We start from the raw sequence: 23,448 nt of genomic DNA on the forward strand, positions 1-23,448 counted from the left end.
CCACCTCGGCCTCCCAAAGTGCTGGGATTACAGGGGCAAGCCACTGCACCTGGCCAACCATAGCACTTCCTTTTTAAGAAGTCCTGGCTGGGAGCAGAGGCTCTCGCTTCTAATCCCAGCACTTTGGGAGACCAAGGCAGGTGGATCATCTGAGGTCAGAAGTTCAAGACCAGCCTGGCCAACATGGTGAAACCTTGTCTCTACTAAAAATTTCAAAAATTAGCCAGGCACGGTGGCACACGCCTGTAATCCCAGCTACTCAGGAGGCTGAGACAGGAGAATTGATGAAGCCTGGGGGAGATGGAGGTTGCAGTGAGCTGAGATTGCACCACTGTACTCCAACCTGGCCAATAGAGCAAGACTCTGTCTCAAAAAAAGAAAAAAAAGGAGTGCTTTAAAATATGTTACTCCCTGAGCTTAGCCATGCCAAATGGCCAATACTTCTGACTTTTGAACTCATGGAGGGGCAGAGAATACAGTGATTTTTGTCATTCCTGCAACCAGTTTGCACAGAGAGAAGCCAGAAGTCCAACTGGTAAGAACTCTTACCCTTTTTCCAGCATGTTAGGCTTCTGGGTTCCATTCCCCTAAGCCAGGGAGCCCTACTGACCCTGGAGTCCTGTGAAGGGGAGCGGCCAAAGAGTTGTCCCTCCTCAAGAAATTGCCAAGCAGTTAAAGACTTGGGGAAATTGAACTTTTCCCAGTTTGGGGGATGGACCCCGGGAGAGTATCCTGTGGTACAGGGATGTGATTAACCATCTGTGAAGAGAGGACAGAGGAGGAATAAAGGAAAAATGTTTTTTTCTCCAGAGTCTGAGGGTCAAAGGAGTTCCAGTGATTTTTAAAAAATTTTTATTTTATTTTATTTTTTGACGCAGTCACGCTCTGTCACCCAGGCTGGAGTACTGTGGCACAATCTCAGCTCGCTGCAACCTCTGCCTCCTAGGTTCAAGTGATTCTCCTGCCTCAGCCTCCCAAGTAGCTGGGATTACAGGCACGTGTGCCACCATGCCTGGCTAATGTTTTGTATTTTCAGTAGAGATGGGGTTTTGCCAGGTTGGCCAGGCTGGTCTCAAAATCTTGACCTCAAGTTATCCACCCACCTTGAGCTCCCAAAGTGCTGGGATTACATGCATGAGCGGCTGCAACCAGCTGAGTTCCAGTAATTTAGAATGCACTTGAGAGGAGTGCAGGCTGAAAATGGTTGGTTGGTTACCCATCTGGAAAGAGGGGAAAAGACATCCCTTTTTTCCTGTCCTTCCAGTGAATACCTGGGGTTCGTGATGGAGATTTAAAAAAGAAAAGGCATCTCTTTTTCTTTTTCCAACCTTATATCCCCGAGTCCCAGTGACCTTTGCAGGTGCCACTCATAGGTGCAAGTGTGACCTTCACCCATGCAGCGGGAAGGCCTAGTGGGTAGGAATATTTGCACTTACCTATATACCACCCTATCCTTCTACTGTCGGTAACCTTTGGGTTCCCTAGACCTTATCTATGCTTCCATCCATGAAGCAGGAGGGCCTAATTGGCAGGAATTATAATGCTCACCTGGGCTGTGCCTCTCAAGTCCCGCTGTCATCAAGTCCCGCTGCCTCAGGTCTAATGTCCCATTTCAGGACTTTAAACTGAAGCATGGGACAAAAAGGTGCCTCAGATGGGTCTATGGACCCATTAAATTAGTCCCACATGGCCCTCATCAAATTGCAGATAGCAACTGAAGGAGGCTGGTCCTCTACTGCCTCCTTATCACAAGCAGGTGAAGCTGGGGGGCCAGGTCCTTCTCAAACAAAGGAGAGAAAGGGAGTCCCAGGAATTGGGGACCTGGCCTAATCAGGTGCCTCCCTGATATGGTTCGGCTCTGTGTCCCCATCCAAATCTCATCTTGAATTGTACTTTTATAATTCCCACACGTTGTGGGAGAGACCCGGTGGGAGGTCATTGAATCATGGCGTGGTTTCCCCCATCCTGTTCTTGTGGTAGTGAATAAGTCTCATGAGATCTGATGGTTTTATAAGGTGTTTCCACTTTCACTTCTTCCTCATTCTCTCTTGCTGCCGCCATGTAAGAAGTGCCTTTCTCCTTCCGCCATGATCGTGAGGCCTCCCCAACCACGTGGAACTGTGAGTCCATTAAACCTATTTTTCTTCCCAGTCTAGGGTATGTCTTTATCAGCAGCGTGAAAAGAACTAATATACTCCCTAAAGGAAAAAAAAGTAACCCCACACATAGAAAAGCTCCCTGTAGTCACAAGACTATGATGACTCCTGGTGTGGTGGAGGAAGAAGACCTGAGATGCTGCTTATGTTCCTGCTAAGAGAGGAACTGAAAGGTTCGGGAGGAGAACTGAAAGGCCTGCTCCAGAGTCCAGAAGGGCAGTCTACCTTCCTCCCTTCGACTTCCAGAATCACCCAGGGATCCTGGATGGTAATAGTGGTCTGAACCATCAGAGCTTGGGAGAGAAGCCCTAGAATCCACCAGTCCTGCTGGACTATTTGGGAGTCTGGTCCTGGACCCAGCAACCTGTGTCTCCAGGGACAGGCTGTTCCCCCCAGGTGATCCCCATTGCAAACCAGATAGGGTTGAGGTGGCCTTCTCGCACTGCCCAGACAGTCCCTCCTGAAGTGGCCTGGCCTGCTATATTTGCAGCAGACAACAGATGCATCTCAGGGACTATGGAGTCTGTGAAGCTGCAGGGCAGGTATTAGAGCTTTTGCCTTTTTTTCCTGTATCTCCTCTCTCTTTTCTGGACTTCCTCCAAGTTCCCACTGCAAAGTCTAAGGTGACCACTCCCAGGAGGCCCTCCAAAGTACCATCTTGTCCCACAGCTTGTTTCTGAAGCTCCCTCCTGACATCAGGGCCTGACTGTGAGATAAACTCATCCTCTAGGATCAGCTGTCCCTCTCCTCAATCGGGACATAGGTGTGTTTTACCAAGGCCTCTCTTAGCATTTCCAGGAAGGCAGCGGGACTCACACCTAGTCCCTGGTCTACCATGGATAGCTTGGTGTAATTGAGAGGCTTAGTTCTAGTCCTTCGTATGCCCTCTGGTATGCACACCTGAAAGTGTTTCCTCTTCCATCCTTTTTTTTTTTTTTTGAGATGGTGTCTCACTCTGTTGCTGAGGCTGGAGTGCGGTGGCATGATCTCGGCTCACTGCAACCTCCACCTCCCAGGTTCAAGTGATTCTCCTGCCTCAGCCTCCTGAGTAGCTTGTATTACAGGCACATGCCACCACACCCAGCTAATTTATTTTTGTATTTTTAGTAGAGATGAGGTTTCACCGTGTTGGTCAGGCTGGTCTTGAACTCCTGACCTCGTGATCTGCCCACCTCAGCCTCCCAAAGTGCTGGGATTACAGGTGTGAGCCACAGTGCCTGGCCTCCTCTTCCATTCTTGTTTGTTTGTTTGTTTGTTTTCTTTTTTTGAGACGGAGTCTTGCTCTGTCACCAGGCTGGAGTGCAGTGGCACGATCTTGGCTCACTGCAACCTCTGCCTCCCAGGTTCAAGTGATTCACCTGCCTCAGCCTCACAAGCAGCTGGGATTACAGGCAAGCACCAACACACCTGGCTAATTTTTTTTTTTGTATTTTAGTAGAGATGGTGTTTCACCATGTTGGGCAGGATGGCCTCGATCTCCTGACCTCATGATCTGCCCACCTCAGCCTCCCAAAGTTTTGGGATTACAGGCGTGAACCACCACGACCGGCCCCATTCTTTTATTTCATCATTGAGGTCTCATTTAGGGTTCTTCAGTGGTACTGCTATTCTTCCAATCAGATGAGTCTCATCCCCTTCCCTGGCCCTATATAAGATATAAAGCTCATCCCCCAAATTCTTTGCCACTTGCAGGGTGGCCTGCTTTTCAGTGGTGGTCAGGGTTTGATTCAAAAGTAACATGAAGCTGGGTGCCACTCATGCTTTTAATCCCAGCACTTTGGGAGACCAAGGTGGGCAGATCACTTGAGGTCAAGAGTTTGAGACCAGCCTGGCCAATATGGTAAAACCCCATCTCTACTAAAAATATAAAAATTAGCCAGTGTGGTAGCGCATGCCTGTAGTCCCAGCTACTTGGGAGGCTTCGACAGGAGAATCACTTGAACCCAGGAGGCAGAGGATGCAGTGAGCCAAGAGAGTGCCACTGCACTACAGCCTGGGCGACAGAGTGAGACCCCATCTCAAACAAAAACAAAAACAAGAGTAATATGACCTCCTTCCAGGAGAGCTGAAATACTTGGGTTAAGTTCTGGAAACCCTTTATATACCTGTGAGGGCCATCTGAAAACTTCCAACATTTCCCCTTAAATTTGCCTTAAGTTTTATAGAGAAAAGGAGACCTGAACCTCAATGAGACCATATTCACCAGGCATCTGTTTTTGGGCAGTTGAGACTGGGACCTGCCTAAAACAAGGATTCCTATGCTGGGGCAAGCTTGAGAGAGAACCTAGATAGGGAGGAGTTGAAGGGGTTGATTCCCCTGAGGTATCTCTGGGGTATGTTTCCCTATTTCCCCGGGATTACCCCTTGCAGCTTTTCCTGAGAAGGCCATTAGGACAGTTGAATCAATCCTACAATGTCGGCAAAGGTCCAGATTACCCTGCAAGGCAAAGAAGGCCTGCATTTATGGGACCTTGGACCATTTATTTGCCCTCGTGTTTACAGAAAAGTTTCCTTCCTGAGGCCATGCTTCCGTTCTGTGCCTCAAGGTTCCTGGCACTAAGGTGGCAACCAAGGCAATAACAATAACATTTTTGTCACAAATTTATGTACAGACACCAAGGCACACTTTGCTCATCTGTGCTACTCTTAACCTTCCATTTTATACTTTTGTTGTCTAAACCAAATGCTCATTCTACCCGGTAATATCTCTGTTTTGCAATAACATTCTTAACATTTAACATTGTAGACTGGATGCAATGGCTCATGCCTATAATCCCAGCACTTTGGGAGGCCGAGGCAGATGGATGACCTGAGGTCAGGTGTTCAAGTCAAGCCTGGCCAACATGGTGAAACCCCGTCTCTACTAAAATACAAAAATTAGCCAGGCATGGTGGTGCATGCCTGAAATCCCAACTACTTTGGAGGCAGAGGTTGCAGTGAGATGAGATCACACCACTGCACTCCAGCCTGGGCGACAGAGCGAGACTCTGTCTCAAACACACACACACACACACACACACACACACACACACACACACACTCTTAACATTGTATATAAAGAAGAGATAGGAGCTGGGTGCAGTGGCTCATGCCTGTAATCTCAGCACTTTGGGAGGTCAAGGTGGGTGGATCACCTGAGATCAGGGGTCAAGATCATGCCACTGCACTCCAGCCTGGGCAACACAGAGAGACTCTGTCTCAAAAAAAAAAAAAAAAAAAAAAAGAAGATATGAGAACCTTGACAACCATGAAAGAAAGATAGATTGGAGACTGGAGGTCGTAGTGCCAACACCCTAATGGACGCTTAGGGACTTGAGTTGCAGGAGTTAGTCCGGGGCCTTTGGATAACACTGAGGCATAGCCTCAGCCAGATACCCTCAGTTGTCCCAGGACCTCCTTCTGCTCTCATGTAACAGGTAGACCTCATGAAAGGAAATGGGATTGAAACAAACCCAACTTTTTCAACAGTTGAGGATGATGAGGGATCAACAGTGTCCTCCCCAGCAAGCCTATCATCCATGTCTTAAGTCTAGCAGCTGTGCTGGTCAATTTTAACTATTAATAGAGGCCTGGTATTTTTCTTCCATTTTAGTTATTGTTGAGTTTAGGGACTCTGAGAAAGGGATAGAAAGAGCAGATCCGCTTTTACTCATCCTTTCACTCACCCTTCTGCAGATCCTGGACGAGCCCTCAAAAATATTGTAGGATCCTTGGGGTGTTGATTTCTGGTTGGGAACCTCTGTGGCTGGTGGCACCTTTGCCTGAGTTTTGCTCGGGCCCACTGGGCTCAGTCCACCCACTCGGCCTGGCAGGCTGTGCTTAGCTCACACTACTAGGCTGGATCTCATACTTGCCAAGGGTGAGCCAGGTATGGAGGGGTGAGGGATGTGTGAGCAAGCAAGCATGAGGTTTGGCCACTGCGTGCAGCCAGGCACACCAGCTGCTGCAGCAGGGCAGGCAGCTCCAGGTGCTGGCAGGGACCCTGGCTCTCTGAGAGGCTGCAGGCAGACTAGGTGCACCACAAGCAGCTTCCACAGCTGCCACCAGGGAATGCAGTGGCACTCAGAAGCTTGGAGATTCCAGGAACCACCAGGCCTCAGAGACGGAGTCATAGTCCTGGCTCAGGGAGCTCCTAGGTCCCTGAAGGGCCACAGCTCTTCCCTCCTTCTTTTTACCCACAACATGGCAAGGGCCATGTTTCAGCCCTGTGGGTTTTATAGCTCTTTCAGCCCTGCTGTTTAGCAGTTCCTGAATTCTTGTCCTGTGCCCAAGAAGAATGAGGTAATGTGCACAAGTGGAGGGTGAGCAAGGTGAACAGGAGCTTTATTGAGTGACAGAATAGCTCAGAGGAGGCCCTGGACTGGGTAGCTCCTCTCTGCAGGCAGTTCATCCTGTCATTTTCTGTGGCTCTCAGAGAAGAGGAGGCCCTGGAGTGGGTAGCTTCTCTCTGCAGGCAGATTGTCCCATTGCTTGTCCAGCTCTCAGCAGAGAGGAGGCCCTGGAGTGGGTAGCTCCTCTCCGCAGGCACGTTGTGCCATCATTCTCTGCAGCTCTCAACAGAAGGAGGCCCTGGGGTGGGTTGCTTCTCTCTGCAGGAAGGTCATTCCATGTTCGTCCAAGCTCTTAGCAAAGAAGAGGCCTTAGAGTAAGTTGCTCCTCTCTGCAGCTGGTAGTTCTGATGTCTCTGCAGCCCTCAGCAGAGAGGAGGCCCTGGAGTGGGTAGCTGTTCTCCGAAGCTGGTCATCCTGATGTCTGCCCAGCTTTGGCTGAGCCCAGGGCTTTTATGGGCCTCAGAGGGGAAAAAGTGCATTCTGATTGGTCCATGAGCAGGCCTGGAAAAGGCATCACATGTTGCCACTCCAGTCCATGGGGCTGATAGCCCAGCCTCTAGCCTTCAGGCCCTCCCTGGCCTGAAGGTGGGGCCTCACCAGGGACCATCTCCTTCCACCCAGGAGCCTGTCTGCCTCCTGCTGCTGTTCATGGTGCCCAGGCTATAGGTGCCAAAGGGCACATGCAGGTCAGCACTGAGCTGCCCTCAGCCCCACTTTGGCTTCCCTCCTATGCTCATTGGTGCCCAAAGTCCAGATGGGGCTGAGGTAGCAGGGAGCTGGCATGTCTGCACTGCCCCAAGTGTGGGCACACCCTGCCTGGCTGTAACAGCTCTGGGGCTCAGCCCCAACTTTGCTTTGAGATGGAGCGGGCATCAACAGCAGGGAGAAGCCAAGCAGTGGGAGCAGATATTTCTGAGCCTGCAAGGGCAGGGGGAACCTTCCCGGGCCCTCAGGAGTGCAGGGATTCCTGGGTCCACAGCTGCAGTTTGGACAGCTGCAGCTGCACCTGGGAGGGTGGGGCTCCTGCCTGCTTCCAGGCCCGAGAGCCCAGTAATGCCCAGGTCTGTAGCCGTGGCTTGAGTGGCTGCAGCACCATCCAGGGAGCTCCCACCCCAACTCAGAAGGGGCGGGGCTCCCACTTGTCACCAGCTTCTGCCAGATTTATGGAGCATGCAGTCCTGGCCGTGCCTCTGTGCTGCAGCTAGTATGATGGTGGCGGCTGGTCCAGATGGCCAGCTGCTGCCATCAGTGCAATCATAGCCCACTGCAGCTTTGAACTCCTGGGCTCAAGCAATCCTCCTGTCTCAGCCTCTTGAGTAGCTGGGACTACAGGTGCACACCACCACATCCTATGTTCTTCCTTTTTAAGGTTGAATAAGCTTCCATTGCACAGATAAGCCATGTTTAGTCTATCAGCTCATGTGTCAGTAGACATTCAGTTCCTTCCCCATTATTCTTTTTTTTTTTTTTTTTTTTTGAGACAGAATCTCTCTCTGTCGCCCAGGCTGGAGTGCAGTGGCACAATCTCATCTCACTGCAAGCTCCGCCTCCTGGGTTCACGCCATTCCCCTGGCCTCAGCTTCCCGAGTAGCAGGGACTACAGGCGCCCACCACCACACCTGGCTAATTTTTTTGTTTTTTGGTATTTTTTGTAGAGATGGGGTTTCACCGTGTTAGCCAGGACGGTCTCGATCTCCTGACCTGGTGATCTGCTCACCTCAGCCTCCCAAAGTGCTGGGATTACAGGCATGAGCCATGCGCCTGGCCATTCCCCATTATTCTTTTCAATGTTCAAAGTATCCCACCTCAGCCACTGGGAGTCCAAGGGATGCAGTTTTGAAAATTCCCAACAATGTAGAATCTAATTGAATGGTAATTTCCCAACTGCATAAGGGGGAGGGGGCTGAGTTCCAGAAGCTCATATTTGTAGCAAGCGTAGCCTAAAGATTCTTTCCTGCAAGCTTCCTTCAAAGACAGATGCTGGCCAGGCCTGGTAACTCATGCCTATAAATCTCAGCACTTTGGGAGGCCGAGGCAGGTCAATTGCTTGAGCCCAGGAATTCAAGACCAGACTGGGAAACATAACTGGGAAACATAACTGGGAAACAATAAGACTCTGTCTCTACAAAAAAAGAAAATGCAAACATCAGCTGAGCATGGTGCTGTGAGCCTTTATGCTTGGCTACTTGGGAGACTGAGGCAGGCGGATCACTTCAGCCTGGGAGGTGGAGGTTGCAGTGAATTGAGACTGTGCCACTGCACTCCAGCCTGGACAACACAGCAAGACTCTGTCTCAGAAAAAAAAAAAAAAGGTAGATGGCTACCCCTGACTCCCATTTTTGTCCCTTTACCTGGGGCAGTGATTCTGAAACTTAGGTGAGCCTTGGAACCATCTGTAGGGTTGGTTAAGCCACTGCTGTCCAAGCACATAAAATTTCTGATTCCATAAACAAGGGTGGGGGAAGAATAGAATGTGCATTTAGAGCAACATATCCAAGTGATGCTCACACTGCTGCTTTGGGGACTACTTAGAGACACTGATCTACTTACATCCAGTGATAGGATTAAAACTTTTTTTTTTTTAAGTTATGGCCAGGTGCAGTGACTTATACCTATAATCCCAGCACTCTGGGAGGTTGAGGCAGCAGGATTGCTTGAACCCAGGAGTTTGAGACCAGCCTGGGCAAGATTTTTTGTTGTTTTGTTTTGTTTTTGAGACACAGTCTCATTCTGTTGCCCAGGTTGGAGTGCAGCGGCACGATCTTGGCTCTCAGCTCACTGCAACTTCTGCCTCCCGGGTTCAAGCAATTCTTATGTCTCAGCCTCCCGAGTAGCTGGGATTACACGTATGTGCCACCATGCCCAGCTGATTTTTGTATTCTTAGTAAAGATGGGTTTTCGCCATGTTGGCAAGGCTGGTCTCAAACTCCTGACCTCAAGTGACCAGCCTGCCTTGGACTCCCAAAGTGCTGGGATTACAAGTGTGAGCCACTGCACCTGGCTGTCTACAAAAATTTTTAAAAATTAGCTGGGCGTGGTGTTTATGTGGGAAATAGTCATACCTAAATAGGTGCATACCTGTGCTCCCAGCTACATGAAAGGCTGAGTGGGAGAACCGCTTCAGCCCAGGAGGTTAAGGCTGCAATGAGCTGTGTTTGCACCACTGCACTCCAGCCTGGGTTACAGAGCAAGACCCTGTCTCAAACAAACAAACAAACAAACAAAACAAAAAACAAAAAAAAGTATCAACAGTAAATCACTGCTTATTTTCTCAGCATGATTTCCATTTTTTTTTCTTCTTTCCAGCACCACCTGCCCTCAATTAGAAAGCATGGTGGTGTTACCATGACAGCGATCTGGCCTTCTCTAGAGTTTTCATCTGGACTTACTTTCATTCCAAAGTTATTCATTTTCTGGTGCTGTTTGTTCTTCAGTGCAAACACTGGCCCCGCTAGCTAATAAATGTTTGACTGACACTTAAGTGAGAAAACAATCGGGTTGTTTTTTTCGTGTGTGTGTTTTTTTTTCTGAGACAGAGTTTTGCTCTTGTCACCCAGGCTGGAGTGCAGTGGCACAATCTCTGCTCACTGCAACCTCCGCCTCCCGAGTTCAAGCGAGCCTCCTGTCTCAGCCTCCTGAGGAGCTGGGATTATGGGCACCCACCATCATGCCAGCCTAAGTTTTGTATTATTAGTAGAGACGGGGTTTCACTACATTGGCCAGGCTGGTCTTGAACTCCTGACCTCAGGTGATCCTCCCGTCTCGATTTTTCTCTTTGTTTTTAAATAATTTTGTTACTTTTTGCCCATGACACAGCTCACAGGAGATCCTGAGAACGTGTGTCCCAACAATCTGATTTTTTAAATAGGAGTTATTTATTTTTTATCCAACTTTTAAGTTCAGGGATACACGTGCAGGATATGCAGGTTTGTTACATAGGTAAACGTGTGCCATGGCAGTTTGGTGCACAGATCATCCCATTACCTAGGTATTAAGCCCAGCCTCTGTTAGCTGGTCTTCCTGATGCTCTCCCTCCCCCACCACAATCCCCAACAGGCTCCAGTGTGTGTTCTTCCCCATCACGTTACTATGTGTTTGCATCATTAAGCCCCCACTTATACATGAGAACATGTGGTGTTTGATTTTCTGTTCCTGCGTTAGTTTGCTGAGGATAATGGCTTCCAATTCCATCCATGTCCCTGCAAAGGACATGATCTGGTTCCTTTTTATGGCTGCATAGTATTCCACAGTGTATATATACCACATTTTCTTTATCCAGTCTATCACTGATGGGCATTTAGGTTGATTCCATGTCTTTGTTATTGTCAGTAATGCTGCAGTGAGCATACGCGTGCATGTGTCTTTATAATAGAATGATTTACATTCCTTTGGGTATGTACCCAGTAATGGGATTGCTGGGTTGAATGGTATTCATGCCTCTAGGTCTTTGAGGAATTGTCACACTGTCTTCCACAATGGTGGAACTCATTTGCACTCCCACCAACAGTATAAAAATGCTCCTTTTTCTCCGCAACTTTGCCAGCATCTGTTGTTTTTTGACTTTTTAATAATCGCTATTCTGACTGGTGTGAGATGGTATCTCATTGTGGTTTTGATTTGCATTTCTCTAATGATCAGTGACGCTGAGCGTTTTTTCATATGCTTATTGGCCGCATGTATGTCTTCTTTTGAGATGTGTCTGTTCGTGTCCTTTGCCCACTTTTTAACAGGGTGGTTTGTTTCTTTCTTGCAAATGACAACCCGATTTTTAATGATAAGAAGGAATTTAAAATAACTGCACAAGGGTCTCTAAATTGCAGGCAGAAGGTCCTAATGTCCAAGAGACAAGTGGCTTACAAAGTCCTGAAAAAGATGGGGGTATGCCTATTTCCCACATAAACACAGTTTACAGGTCATTGTAACATTTTGTGATCCTCAATAAATAAAAAAAATTTTTTTTTGTGAGAGATTGGTATTATTTAAATTTTCGTGGATAACATGAGATTCTCTCTTTAAAAATTTTATCTTTGATCAGGGCACAATGGCTCATGCCTAGAATCCCAGCACTTTGGGAGGCCACAGCAGGAGGGTTGCCTGAGGCCAGGAGTTGGAGACCAGCCTGGGCAATACAGTGAGACCCCTGTTTCTATAAATAAATAAATAAATAAATAAATAACCAACCAAACTAGCCAGGTGTGGTGACATAAGCCTGTAGTCAGTCCTAATTGCATGAGAGGCTGAGGTGGGAGAATTGTTTGAGCTCAGGAGTTCTAGGTTACAGCACGCCATGATTGTGCCACTGCACTCCAGCAGAGACTTCATTAAAAAAAAAAATCTTTATTGACAAATAATAACTGTATGTATGTATGGGGTACACCTTGATGCTTTGATACATGTATACATTATGGAATAAACAAATCAGGCTAATTTACATATCCATCAGCACATATACTTATCAATTATTTACGGTAAGAACATTCAAAATCCACTTTTAGCATTTCTTTTTTCTTTTTTTCTCTTTTTTGAGACAGAGTCTTGCTCTGTCCCTCAGGCTGGAGTGCAGTGGCATGATCTCAGCTCACTGCAACCTCTGCCTCCCTGATTCAAGCGATTCTGCTGCCTCAGCCTCCTGAGGCACACACCACCACGCCTGGCTAATTTTTGTATTTTTTTAGTAGAGATAGAATTTCACCATGTTGGCCAGGCTGGTCTTGAACTCCTGACCTCAGGTGATCTGCCCCAGTCAGTCTCCCAAAGTGTGGGGATTACAGGCGTGAGCCACCACATCTGGCCACTTTTAGCAATTTTAAAATATAAAATAACATTATTATGTAGTCACCTTGTTGTGTGATGGATCGCCAGAACTTACTCTTCATGTCTAACTGAAAACATGTGACTCTCTTGGGTCGTCTGAATGTTTCAAATTTGTATCATTCAAATTAGCAGAAGAATCACACTGTTCTGTTCTTCAACCTATTTTACAGATGTGCAAACTGAGACTCAGGGAAAGGCGAAGAAGGGGCTGACCAGGTTTGCCAAGGATTATGCAGGATTAGAAAATTAATCTCCGGCCGGGCGCGGTGGCTCAAGCCTGTAATCCCAGCACTTTGGGAGGCCGAGACGGGTGGATCACGAGGTCAGAAGATCGAGACCATCCTGGCGAACACGGTGAAACCCCGTCTCTACTAAAAAATACAAAAAACTAGCCGGGCGAGATGGCGGGCGCCTGTAGTCCCAGTTACTTGGGAGGCTGAGGCAGGAGAATGGCGTAAACCCGGGAGGCGGAGCTTGCAGTGAGCTGAGATCCGGCCACTGCACTCCAGCCCGGGCGACAGAGCAAGACCCGCCTCTCAAAAAAAAAAAAAAAAAAAAAAAAAAATTAATCTCCACTTTGGGAGGTTGAGGCAGGTGGATCACTTGAGGTCAGGAGTTCGAGACCAGCCTGGCCAACATGGCAAAACCCTGTCTCTACTAAAAATACAAAAATTAGTGAGATGTAATGGCGAGCGCCTGTAATCCCAACTACTCGGGAGGCTGAGGCAGTAGAATCTCTTGAACCTGGGAGGCTGAGGCCAGGAGCTGAGATCGTGCCACTACACTCCCCGGCCATGCATAGAGCCAGATCGTAGTCTCAAAAAAAAAAAAAAAATCTCCAGTTCCAGAACCCAGGGCTCATTCCGTCACATAGCAGCATCATGCGGTCAGGAAACAAAAGTGTACCTACCGGCGGCCCTGGGGGATCCCTCCCCAGGGCTCGAACCAGTAACCTCAGTTGCAGCCCCTGAACGCTCCCGCCCTGGAGGCTCCAGCCACGAGGCAGCGCCCCCTGCGGGCCACAGCGCGCAGGCGCGGAGCGCCCGTCCCGCCCCCGCCCCCCTCCACGTGCGGCGCACACCTCGCGTTCCCCTCCACCAGGCTCGCCTCGCGCCTCCCTCCCTCCCTCCTCCCGCCCCTCCGGTCCCGGCCTCCCATTGGCTGCGGGCTTCGTCCCTCCGACCGCAGCTCGGCAGGCCCCCGCCAGGCAGGAAGTCCCGCGCCACGAGCGGCCGTCCGCGCCGTCGATTGGCCCAGGTGGCTGTCAGTCGATGCGGCGGGCCCTAGTCGGCGGCGGGGGCCCGTGATCGGTGCGCGACCCGGGCTGGCGGTGGTTTCCGGTTCCGCGGGGCTGGCGGGCGAGCGGGCGGCCGGGATCGGCGGCGGCGGCGGCGGCGGCGGCGCTTGACAGACAATGAGGGCGGCGGGGCGGCGTTGAGCGGCGGCGGCGGCGGCGGCGGCGGCGAGCGACGCGGGGCCCGGGGGCGGGGCGGGGCGCCAGCCATGGACAATCAGGTGAGGAGCGGCCGCGCCGCCCCAGCGCAGCCCGCCCGGCCCCCTCCCGCCCGCCGGCCCGCCCGGCCCTCCCCGGTCCCGGCCTCCCCGCTCCGCGCCCGCCCGCTCGCTTTGTGCGCGCCCGCTGCTCCCCGGGCCTTTATGTGGGGCGGGGGCGCCCCTCCCCCATCCGCGACCCCGGCCCGGCCGGGGCGCCTCGGACCCCCTTCGGGACCTGGGCCAGGTCCGGAGCCCCCTGGGACGCCCCTGGTGACCCCCCAGCTTGGCTCGGAGCCCCCCGGGAGACCCCTCGGAACCCCAGTCCGATCTGCATCCACCTGGGACGCCCCTGGGGACCGCAGTCCGGCTTAGGGACCTCAAGACAGCTCTCGGGACTTCAGCCTGGTCCAGAGCTCCTTCCAGGCACTTCCTGGGATCTCGGCCCTGTCCAGACCCCTCCCGGGACCCCTGGGATCTGCCCTGTAGACCTTTCCCTCTCTGGGTCCAGGGCCAATCACTGTCTCCTTTCCTGTCTGGACCCTTGGCCCGGAGTCGCCTCAGACTCCCTGAGTCCCCAACCTGCTGCCTGTCCTCCCTTCAACCTCAGCTCAGAGATGAGGCGTCCCCGGCCCCCTGAGACCCTCCTCTGCGGCGTCTCTCTTCCTTGAACCCAGGCCTAGCCTAAGATTTATTTCCACCCACCCCCTACCTGGGCCTGAGCCTTCTCTCCCCTCTGTTCCTGCCTCGGTCGCAGCCAGAGCAACCCTTTCTCCTCCAACCCCAGCCCTGGCCTGAGCTCCTCTGACTCCCTAGGACCCCGGCCTTCTGTCTTTTGCTGCAGGGACTCAGGCCTGTTTGGAGTGTCCCCTCTCTTTGTACTTGCTTTTTCAGACTTCTTTGACCCACCCTGCCGCCTCAGCCCCCTTCTAGTTTCAGGCCCTGGTCACCCTGCCTTAGACCTGGTAGGGCTGTCTCTTTCACCTTCAGACCCTCTGCCCTGAGACCAGGACCAGGAGCAGTTGCTTCTCTGATCTGGATGCCCCAGACCTTTGAGTCACTGATTGCCTGCTGTTGCCCTCAGCTTGGGCCCTCTCCGTCCCTGGGATCCTGACTTAGGCTTCCCCACATTTCACCCCAGTCCAGATCTCCCTCCCAGGCTGGTTTGTCATGACACAGTCCCGCAGTCTCCTGCACAACCTTTGCCTTCAGGATCTCCCACTTCATCTAAGGCCCCTCAGCCTCGTCAGTCCTGATGTCTCAGCCACTACCCTCTCCCTCCTTCCACCTCATTTTCTGGTTTTTTTTGCCCCCAGGATCTTAGAGTCTCAGTTGAAACCCAGGGTGGGTGGGTTCCCCAGCCTCCCTAAACGCTCCGGACGGCCCCTCCCCATTGGTCTGTGTCAGTTCTCATAAACACAAGGTCTTCCTGCACGCTGGTACCCCCTTTACCCAACTCTACGCTGCCTCTTCAATACCCAAGCCCGTACCCCTCTTCCTCAAGTCCAGAACCATTGCTGGCCCCCAACATGGGATCATTTGTTCCTCCTCCCCGGCTGCCCTGGCTTTCAGGGGCGCCAGGCCAGGAAAGGTGTCGTGGGGCTGTGGGGGTGGCAGCCGAAATCTCCGCCGTTAGAAAGGGCAGGTTGGGGCGTCCCTGGCTGCTGGCGCCACTAAGGTGGCACTGTCTGGCTGTGTGGTTTCATGGGTGGGGGGCAGGGAACCTCCCTCCTGCCCATCTGGGCGCCTGTGGCACAGGGTCATGGAGACAGGTGGCTCATGCTTCTGGTACCCAGTTCCAGTGGCTTCCGGTCTGATTTGGGTGTTGCCGCCTTCCTCTTAAGAGGTAAGGAAGAGTTTGCAGCAGTTGATCGGTGGATTTCCACGGCATGGTGTGAGTTGATTTCCGTTGAAGGGACAGAGCTTGTTGCTTCCAATCTGGTATCGAGTTAAAAGCCCAAATGAAATGTACCTTTAGTGTCCACTTTCAATGAAGCTTGACTCCGGGCAAGTCCCGTTGGGCACACAGAGGCGTAGGGTATGGCCCCTGCCCTCCTTCCTTAGTCCCCGGCAGAGATGTCCTAGGCTGAAGCGTGTCTGTTCCCCTTGTGATGTGTGGGACCCCGGAGGTCTGGGTGGCTGTCACTTATGTAAGTGGGATGGTGGAAATGGGTGGCATTCCTGGTCTGCGACGGAGAGAGAGAAAGGTCTCGCTCAGGTAGACAGGCGTGGGAGAGAGCTGGCTTTGCACTGCCCGGTACCACAGTCACCAGCATCTGTGGCTGATTTACATTTAAACTAACTCAAATGACAACTTCAGTTCCTCCATCTCACCAGCCACGTTTTAAGCGCTCAGTAACCACCATTACTGAGCTACTGACGACTGTGTCGGGCAGTGCAGAGGCATTTCCATCATCGCAGAAAGTTCCATCCATGGCGATGGTCTCCCTCCTTGCAGAAGTATTTGCAAGGGAAGCGGCTTCCAGAGGGAAGTGTGTTTGGACCCAAAGTCTGATTCTCCTTCCCCAGCAAAGCCTTCATGCAAGTTTGAGAGAGGCCCAAGGGCTCTCTGTCCCTTCCTCACAGAGCAGGAGGCCCCTGGAGAAACAGGAGAGAATGGTATCTTTTACCCAAGCAGATGAGTTGGCGGTCAGTGTACCTGAGGGACTCTTGGCACAGGGAAAATGCTTTGAATCCAGCAGAACCTGGGCCTCCGCTCCCACTAGCCCCCGATGCCACAAAACGTTAGTGCCTCGGTATAGTGGGAAACAGCACAGCTTTCCACCCAGTCGCTGGCTTTGGGAAGCTTTGATTCTCTTTCTGCCTTCCTCTGTTACTTTCTAGGACTTTCAGACCCCCCTAAGAGCAGGATTTCCCGCTGTGCTCTGGGCTCCCAGCTTCTCAACATTGACATCTTTTCCCCATGGCCAGGAAAACGCCTTTCTTGTTCTCTTTGCCCCAACCGTAACCCGCATGTTTGATTCCCCCTCCGCCCCAAGTCTGTGCTGGTGTTGTCTGTGGTATTTGTATTTTTTTTGGCAGGGGGATGAGCGAGTTCCCTGCTCACTTAAGGGTTATGTCTGGAAGGAGTGTGGTTTGTTTCCTGGGCTGGGGCCGGGGGAGGGGACTGGGACGTGACAAGGATAAGGCTGAGCAGATGCCGAAGAGATTGGGAAAGGGCCTGAGAGCAGGTCACGGGGACTGGGCCTGCCTAGGGAGCTGGGAGGTGGTGTCAGCATCTGGGCGGTCACGTTCTTCAAAAGGACCAGGGAGCACCCCCACACTTGAATTGCTGCTTGCTGGTCCTGCACATGCTCTCCTGGGTTTGGATTTGAGAGCAGCTGCCTCGCAACGATGTTCTTCAGCAGGGAAAGTTTGTTGTTGATGCCAGGGACCCATTTCACAGATGCGGAAATGCAGTCTCAGGACATCCTACCAGCAGGCAAGGCTGGGTAGAGTCTTCCTCTTGCAACTCGGCTGGTTCCCCAAACCTGCCCGAAAAGCTCCGAATTACCCAGGTCGCTGGCTGAGGTGTGACAGATTTCCCGCCTGCTCCCAGCTCTGAAGCTTCTCCCTGGAAAGCCGACCTGCCAGTTTTTTTGTCCTAAAGTGATTATACTGTGAAGCAGTTGAGGGCAGGGACCAGAGTCCCATTTCCCTTTATGCCCGTTGTGGTTCGTCACAGGAGGTTTTGCACTCAGCTTTGCCAGCTGCTGGTTAAATACAAGTAATGGAATCAGTCCGTTTGCAGCCAGGCCCACCTGGTCTGGTGACAGATGCTTTTATTGGGGTTGTACCCATTCAGAAAGTCCACCAAGGCCCCTCCCGCTCCCCGCTGGAGAACCTGGGAGATACCTGGTACACTGTCTACACATCTTTGGGCCCCTGGTTTGTAAACAGTCTGGCCCAGGCCTCCGCTGACACTGTGGTCAGAGAGTCGGTCTTACCAGGAACCGGCGGGCCCTATAAAGGGGAATTTGCATTTCCAGGTGGTCTGCACACCTCTCTGAGAGAGTTTCCAGAGAGAAATTCATTGAGTGCCATCTCATCGCTTTGTCATTGTGCCTTGGATCAGAGGGACTAGGACAGACGCAGCCAGAAGAGGAGGGGAGGTGCTGGCCCCCAGCCCCAGTGTGCCAGCAGTCAGGGGACCAGGGCCCCGTGTACCTGTCAGTGAGAGGCCCCTGCCCTCTGGGTGGGCAGCTCTCCGCTTCAGAGGACTGTCACAGAGGGGTACCCATCTTTCCCAGTCTCTCTCACGTTCGAATTCAGTGGTTACCACTGAGGGCCCCCCACCGGACCTGGCGGGAGAAGGTTCCACAGGGTGTTTTATTGGGTCTCCGTGGGATTGCCCAAACCTGGTCACCGCTTCCTGTTTGCTGTTTGAGCACCATGTGCTCAGCCCAGGAGGACCTCAAAATCCATTTAGGCTGAAAGGGGAAAAGACTCCTCAGTTCTCCCCTCCTGCGGGTGGGGGGGGGGGGGTGGTTGCCTACGAGGGAATTAGATGCAGTAGCCGAACTCCAGGCGTCATTACACCACTGGGCGAAGGGCAGGTTCCTGGAGGAAGGGCACCTATTGAGAATTCCCACCACGAGACCAGGGAAACCTTCAGATAAACTGGTTGCTGAAGACCTGTCTTCAGGGCTTGCAGGAAGTGCGTGCGGTGCATGGGCTGAAGGAATTGTGAGAAGCTGTTGGAACGTGGCTGGCTCGGGGCTCTTTGCCAGGCGAGGACCGCTGTAGCCCACACCTGGGGAGATCCACACACTGCATTGAGAAAGCCCCAGGGAAGCTGCCCTCGAGGGGCTGTTTGCCTGGTTTGCCCGATTTGGAATTTGGGCCCTTTGGTTCCAAGTGCCCTCTGCCAGCTGGCCTGGAGAGAAGGCAGTGTCCCAGCTGAGGCCCTCTGCCCAAGCCTAACTGTCCCCAGATGGCCCTTGGAGCGCTTGTGCCCATCCCTCCGTCCACTGTCTTTCAGGTGATTTCCCAGAAGTGCGATGGACAGCTCTTTCCAGGACAGTCCTGGAAGTTTCCCCTTTATCCAGGGCTTTTGTTGGGGAGTGGGTGTCAGGGTGATCCCAGAGGTGCAGGGAAGTGGAAATCCTCGAGACCAAAGCGCCCCGGCTTGTTTCCAGCCATCCAGTCCAGAGGTTCCAAAAAAGTGCCCTCCTGGCAGCAGCAGGCGTTCCTGGTGCCTTGAAGGAACTTGCTGGGATAAAGTTGGGGGAGAGCTACTGACCAATCAGATGCATTCAATCTAAGACATTGTAGAGAGCCTGTCAGTTAACCTCTGCAGCCAGGCACCCTTCCTAGAGAGGCAGCTAATTGATTAGCTTCAATTCTTTGGTCCTAATGGCCAGGGAAAGAGTCCAGGTGGCGTGGGGGAAGGGGGGTGGTTACCCTTGGCTATGGAATTGGCTTAGCTGTGCTAATAAATTATCATGACCTGACAAGTCAAAGGCGTTGGCCGGGGCTCCGCTTCTTGCCTCCCTTTGACGTGGCTTGAGCGTCTTACTGAATCCGTGATTCCTTTTTTACTACAACAGCAGAGACTCTGTGTTATCCCACCCTTCCGGGGAGTGCCCCCCTCAGTGCTCCACAGTCCCCTCGGTGCAGCAGGCCAGGCACCCGAACTTCGCATCTGTTGGCTGAGTCTGGGGTGTGCCCTTAACCGTGGGTGTTGAGGCTCAAGTTGGCGCCAGCCCCCAGGGCATCGGTGTCGCCCGGGCAGCGCTTTGGGCCTGGCCTGCCGGCTGCGAAGATTACCCATCGCTGCCTCGGAACCTTCCTGTTTACTTTGGCCACTGCGGCGGAGTTCTGGTGCTTCCATCCTCCCCCTCCACAGTCTTTCACTCTTTCACAATAACTGCTCTGCCGCCTGCGTGCCCTGAGTAGGAACTCCCTGTCATCAAAAATGCCGGGAAGTCGGCCGAGGTCTGAGTGGCCGGGTCAGTGAATAAGTGATTCCGAGGAGACGCTGTCATTGTGTGGGAGTCAGCTCCACAGAAGCAGGGGTCATTCTCCCACATCCTGGTGCTGTTCCCATGATGTATATGTAGATTTCGTTTTCACCTGTAATGTTCCCAGCGGGACAGCGGTTGCCTTCCTGTTTTCTAGAGAAAAAGGCAGAGGCCCACGCGTGTAAGCATAGAGGGTGATCACAGCCGACTGGGGCTAATGTCGGTGTTGTTTTGGGTTTGTCGGAATGCCGTGCTGTTCAGATAGACGCTTGCGCTTGGCCTGAGTATTGCTGTGCCGATGCTCAGCCCTCACCTCGTGTGTTCGGTGGGGGTACTTTTACCTGACATCCTCATGAATCCGCAGCGCCGGGGTTTATGAGAGCGCCTGGTCTTCCATCCATCCCCACTTTCTTCCCACACTGAGGTTGTCGATGTCGATGTCCCTGCTGCCCGAATCTTGGGGTCACCTGAATGTCCTCCACCCTCGGGTCCTGTCAGTTCTCTGGCTTCAGGCTGTGTTCACCCCTTTTTCCAGCCATTCCCTCCGGTTGCCTCTGTATGGGCTTGAGTTGCCGTTGGTTTGCCATTTGCCCTTTTCTGCCTGCACCCCAGGCGGTACACAGAGAGCCGGGGGTCTTTGACTCTGAGCCCGTTTCCTGTGTCCGTCATCCACTTACCACGGGTTATTTCTTTTGTGTCCGACCTGGACACTCTGGCCCGATCCTAGGCACCCCCTGCAGTGTGCCTGGTCCCTGGGGAGTCCCCACCCTCTTTTCCCAGGGAACTCCAGAGGGATAATCGTCCTGAGCCAAGGGAAGCCCCTCTGCCCCATTTCCTTTTAAAAATTAATTTTTAGTTGACAAATAAAAATTGTGTATTTATATCATGTACATGTTTTAATTTACTTTTTAAGTTGCCAAATACAAATTGCACACCTCTTCCTCATTTCTTATATCTAACTTGCTGTGCGCACAGAGCCCTCAGCCCCTCCAGCCAGTTCTTCCACACGCTGGAACTGGCCTGTCCTTATCTGCCACCGTGGCCCTGCCCTCTCCGAAAGCAGCATTCAGAACTCCCTGACCTGAGAGGCTCTCTGGTTTAATTAACCCAGCATCGTCCAGGCCTCCTGTCCCGTGGTTTCAAGATAGAGGCTAAGAGGACGAATGAGAGGTAGTCCCTGCTCTCAGAGAGTTCACAGGGGCCCTGGGGGCTGCCGCCAACTCCCAGGAGCGGGGGATGGGATGAATGGGCTCCCGTGGAGCTGCCCACAGGCTTCGGTGGGGACTCAGGGTTGCTCTCCAGCGTGGCTACCAGAAAGGGCCCTGGAAAGAGGGCGGTGTGTGAGCCAGGACTCAAGATGAGTAGGGTTTTGAAACGAGCTTAGGGCACCCAGGCTGCGGCACTAGAAGAGATGAAGAGAGATGGAGTGGATGTTCCTGGTGTGTCTGGGGCTGGCTGTAGGATTGAGCTGGAATGTGTGCGTTTCCTGCATTTCCTCAGTTCCGGGACTCTGAGATACCAAGACAGCGCCACCAACTCAGGCGCAGCTTCTGTGTGTGTGCACGTGTGCTCCTGTGGGTGCACGCTGGACTCTGACTTCAAAAGGGTTAGGACGTGAAAAGAGACGAGTGTCTCAGACTTGAGGAAATACACGCATGGAAGATGTACACGGGGCTCGGGCTTCCTGCTGAGGGAGTGACAAGCCTTGGAAAGCTTTAACATGGCGGGCGGGGGTGGGGGCGATAGGATCTGCCTGCCCCAGCGGCTCCAATCGCGTGACAACTGAGAGCTCAGAGAGGGGGACGGAGAGGGAGGGAGGCCGGCCAGGCGCTGGGGCACTCAGCCAGGTGGCGGGGTCTGAACGGGGCCTCGGAATGCCAAAGAAGAGACAGGTACCGGAGGGATTGCAGCCACCGGGACACACCTGGCCAGTTGCCGAGCGATGGCGTGGAAAGGCGCAGATGGGAGCTGTCTGGTCTGGGGCCCGGGAGGGCGGCTCTGTCGGGCGAGGGCGTGGGACTCAGGCCACGGTCTGGCTGTCTCTCGGCTATCTCAGCACTTAGAAGCAAGTGTGTACTTGGCCGCAGCTTTATTTTGTAACATTCTTGTATTTGATAGTAGGTGTCAGGGCCGTATCTGAAAAGTCCGGGGAGGTTTTTACAAAGCAGGGTGGATGTTTACTGTAGGCTCCCTGTTGGTGGTTTTGGCCAACCTAGGTATGAAGAGTGCTTTGAAGGCATGCGGCTTTGTGTTCAGTAGCGTGGAACTGGCCTGCGCTGCCTTGTATTTCAGACCTAAGTGTCAGACATGACATTCGCTCAGCGGAGGGGGCTGGGCTGCCCAGGCCAAGGGTCCACCTGGGACTAGTCACCAGGGGGCCGCAGGCTGGCCTCTGCCTTCTCCTCGGGAACCTCCCATTCTGCTCTTGAAACTGAAAGCCAGTGTTGTAGCTGATGACTTAGGGGAAGGAGAGGGGCCTCCGGGAGGCGCTCTGATGCGTGCGTGGGAATGAAAATGCTGGTGTCAACGAGCTTAGGTGGCAGAGACACCGACAGCCATCCGCAAGATGACTTTTGATAATGCAAGTGCTCGGAAGAGCATCCTCTATGATAAAGAGTGATGGGAGCGGTGGTGGATGCTTTCGGATCGGTGGTCGGGGAGGCTTCCCTGCAGAGGCACAGTCCAGCTGAGAGCCCAGTGACAAGAGGCGCCAGCCTGGGAAGTCTCAGGAGCAGAGCATCCTAGGCCAGTGCAGTGGCCACGAGGCAGGAGTGAGCTGGGCTGAGCTGGGGACTGGTGAGGAGGCTGTGCGGGTGGAACTGAGGATGAGGGGGTGGATGGGAGGAGACGCAGGGGCTGCGTGGGAGTACGGAGGGGAGAAGGCACGGGGCGTCCGCGGCAAGGTGCTGGCACGCTGGGAAGCTGTCTGTGTGCTCCTCACTGGGTTGAGAGCGTATTGCACTGCTGGAGGTCTTTATCGAAAGTTCTCTGCGGATGAGGGGATAGTCCCTTGCTTGGAGCCGCGTGCTGACCTGGTCTCCCCACCTCTCTCTCCCTCCAGTGCACCGTCCAGGTGAGGTTAGAGCTGGGGCACCGTGCCCAACTGCGCAAGAAGCCCACCACGGAGGGGTTCACTCACGACTGGATGGTGTTTGTCCGCGGCCCCGAGCAATGTGACATCCAGCACTTCGTGGAGAAGGTGGTCTTCTGGCTGCACGACAGCTTCCCCAAGCCCAGACGCGGTGAGTGGCCCCAAGCCCTGAGTGCCCACAGCACGGACCCGTCTGACTCCACTCCTCCCAAGGCCAGGCTCCACCCCTCCCTCAGGAGCAGCAGGACCCCGCAACCGTGAGGTTCCGGCTTGCGTCCCTCGGCGTGGGGGCATTGGAGCCGCGTCACCTCCAGCTGTTGAGTTAGTTGTAGGAAAAACTGAAGGAGGTGGTGGCGGTCTGTCGTGTCGTGATTTAGACCCGGGCTCTGGGAAGCAGCCAGGGAGCACAGCCAGGTGGGCACGGGTGGGAAAGGTGAAGTCAGCCAGCTGGTGAGTGATCAGAAAGTTGCCGACTGGCCCTACGTTTGCTTGGGGGTGCTGTGTGAAGAATTCCGAATATTTGGGGCAGAAAGAATGCAGGAGCTCATGTCACCACCGTCTTTTCTCTTCCGTGTCTTCCCTCTCCCTTCAAGCCTCAGACT

At 52.9% G+C, this 23,448-nt stretch overlaps 1 protein-coding gene across 2 annotated transcripts in view; it reads left to right on the forward strand.

The window, feature by feature from the left end:
* The first annotated feature begins 13,619 nt into the window (after positions 1-13,619).
* Positions 13,620-23,448, forward strand: part of MLLT1 (MLLT1 super elongation complex subunit) — a 75,001-nt gene continuing 65,172 nt past the window's right edge. Inside the window, exons 1-2 of one of the 2 annotated variants that reach the window (XM_003914748.5) lie at positions 13,620-13,816; positions 22,817-22,997. In XM_003914748.5, the coding sequence (XP_003914797.1) occupies positions 13,805-13,816; positions 22,817-22,997 (193 nt within the window). In that variant the 5' untranslated portion in view covers positions 13,620-13,804. The remainder of the gene's footprint in view (positions 13,817-22,816; positions 22,998-23,448) is intronic. The other variant, XM_009193290.3, reaches the window with a different exon arrangement.

The sequence above is a fragment of the Papio anubis genome, chromosome 20 (assembly GCF_008728515.1).
Source record: "Papio anubis isolate 15944 chromosome 20, Panubis1.0, whole genome shotgun sequence".
Taxonomy (NCBI): domain Eukaryota; kingdom Metazoa; phylum Chordata; class Mammalia; order Primates; family Cercopithecidae; genus Papio; species Papio anubis.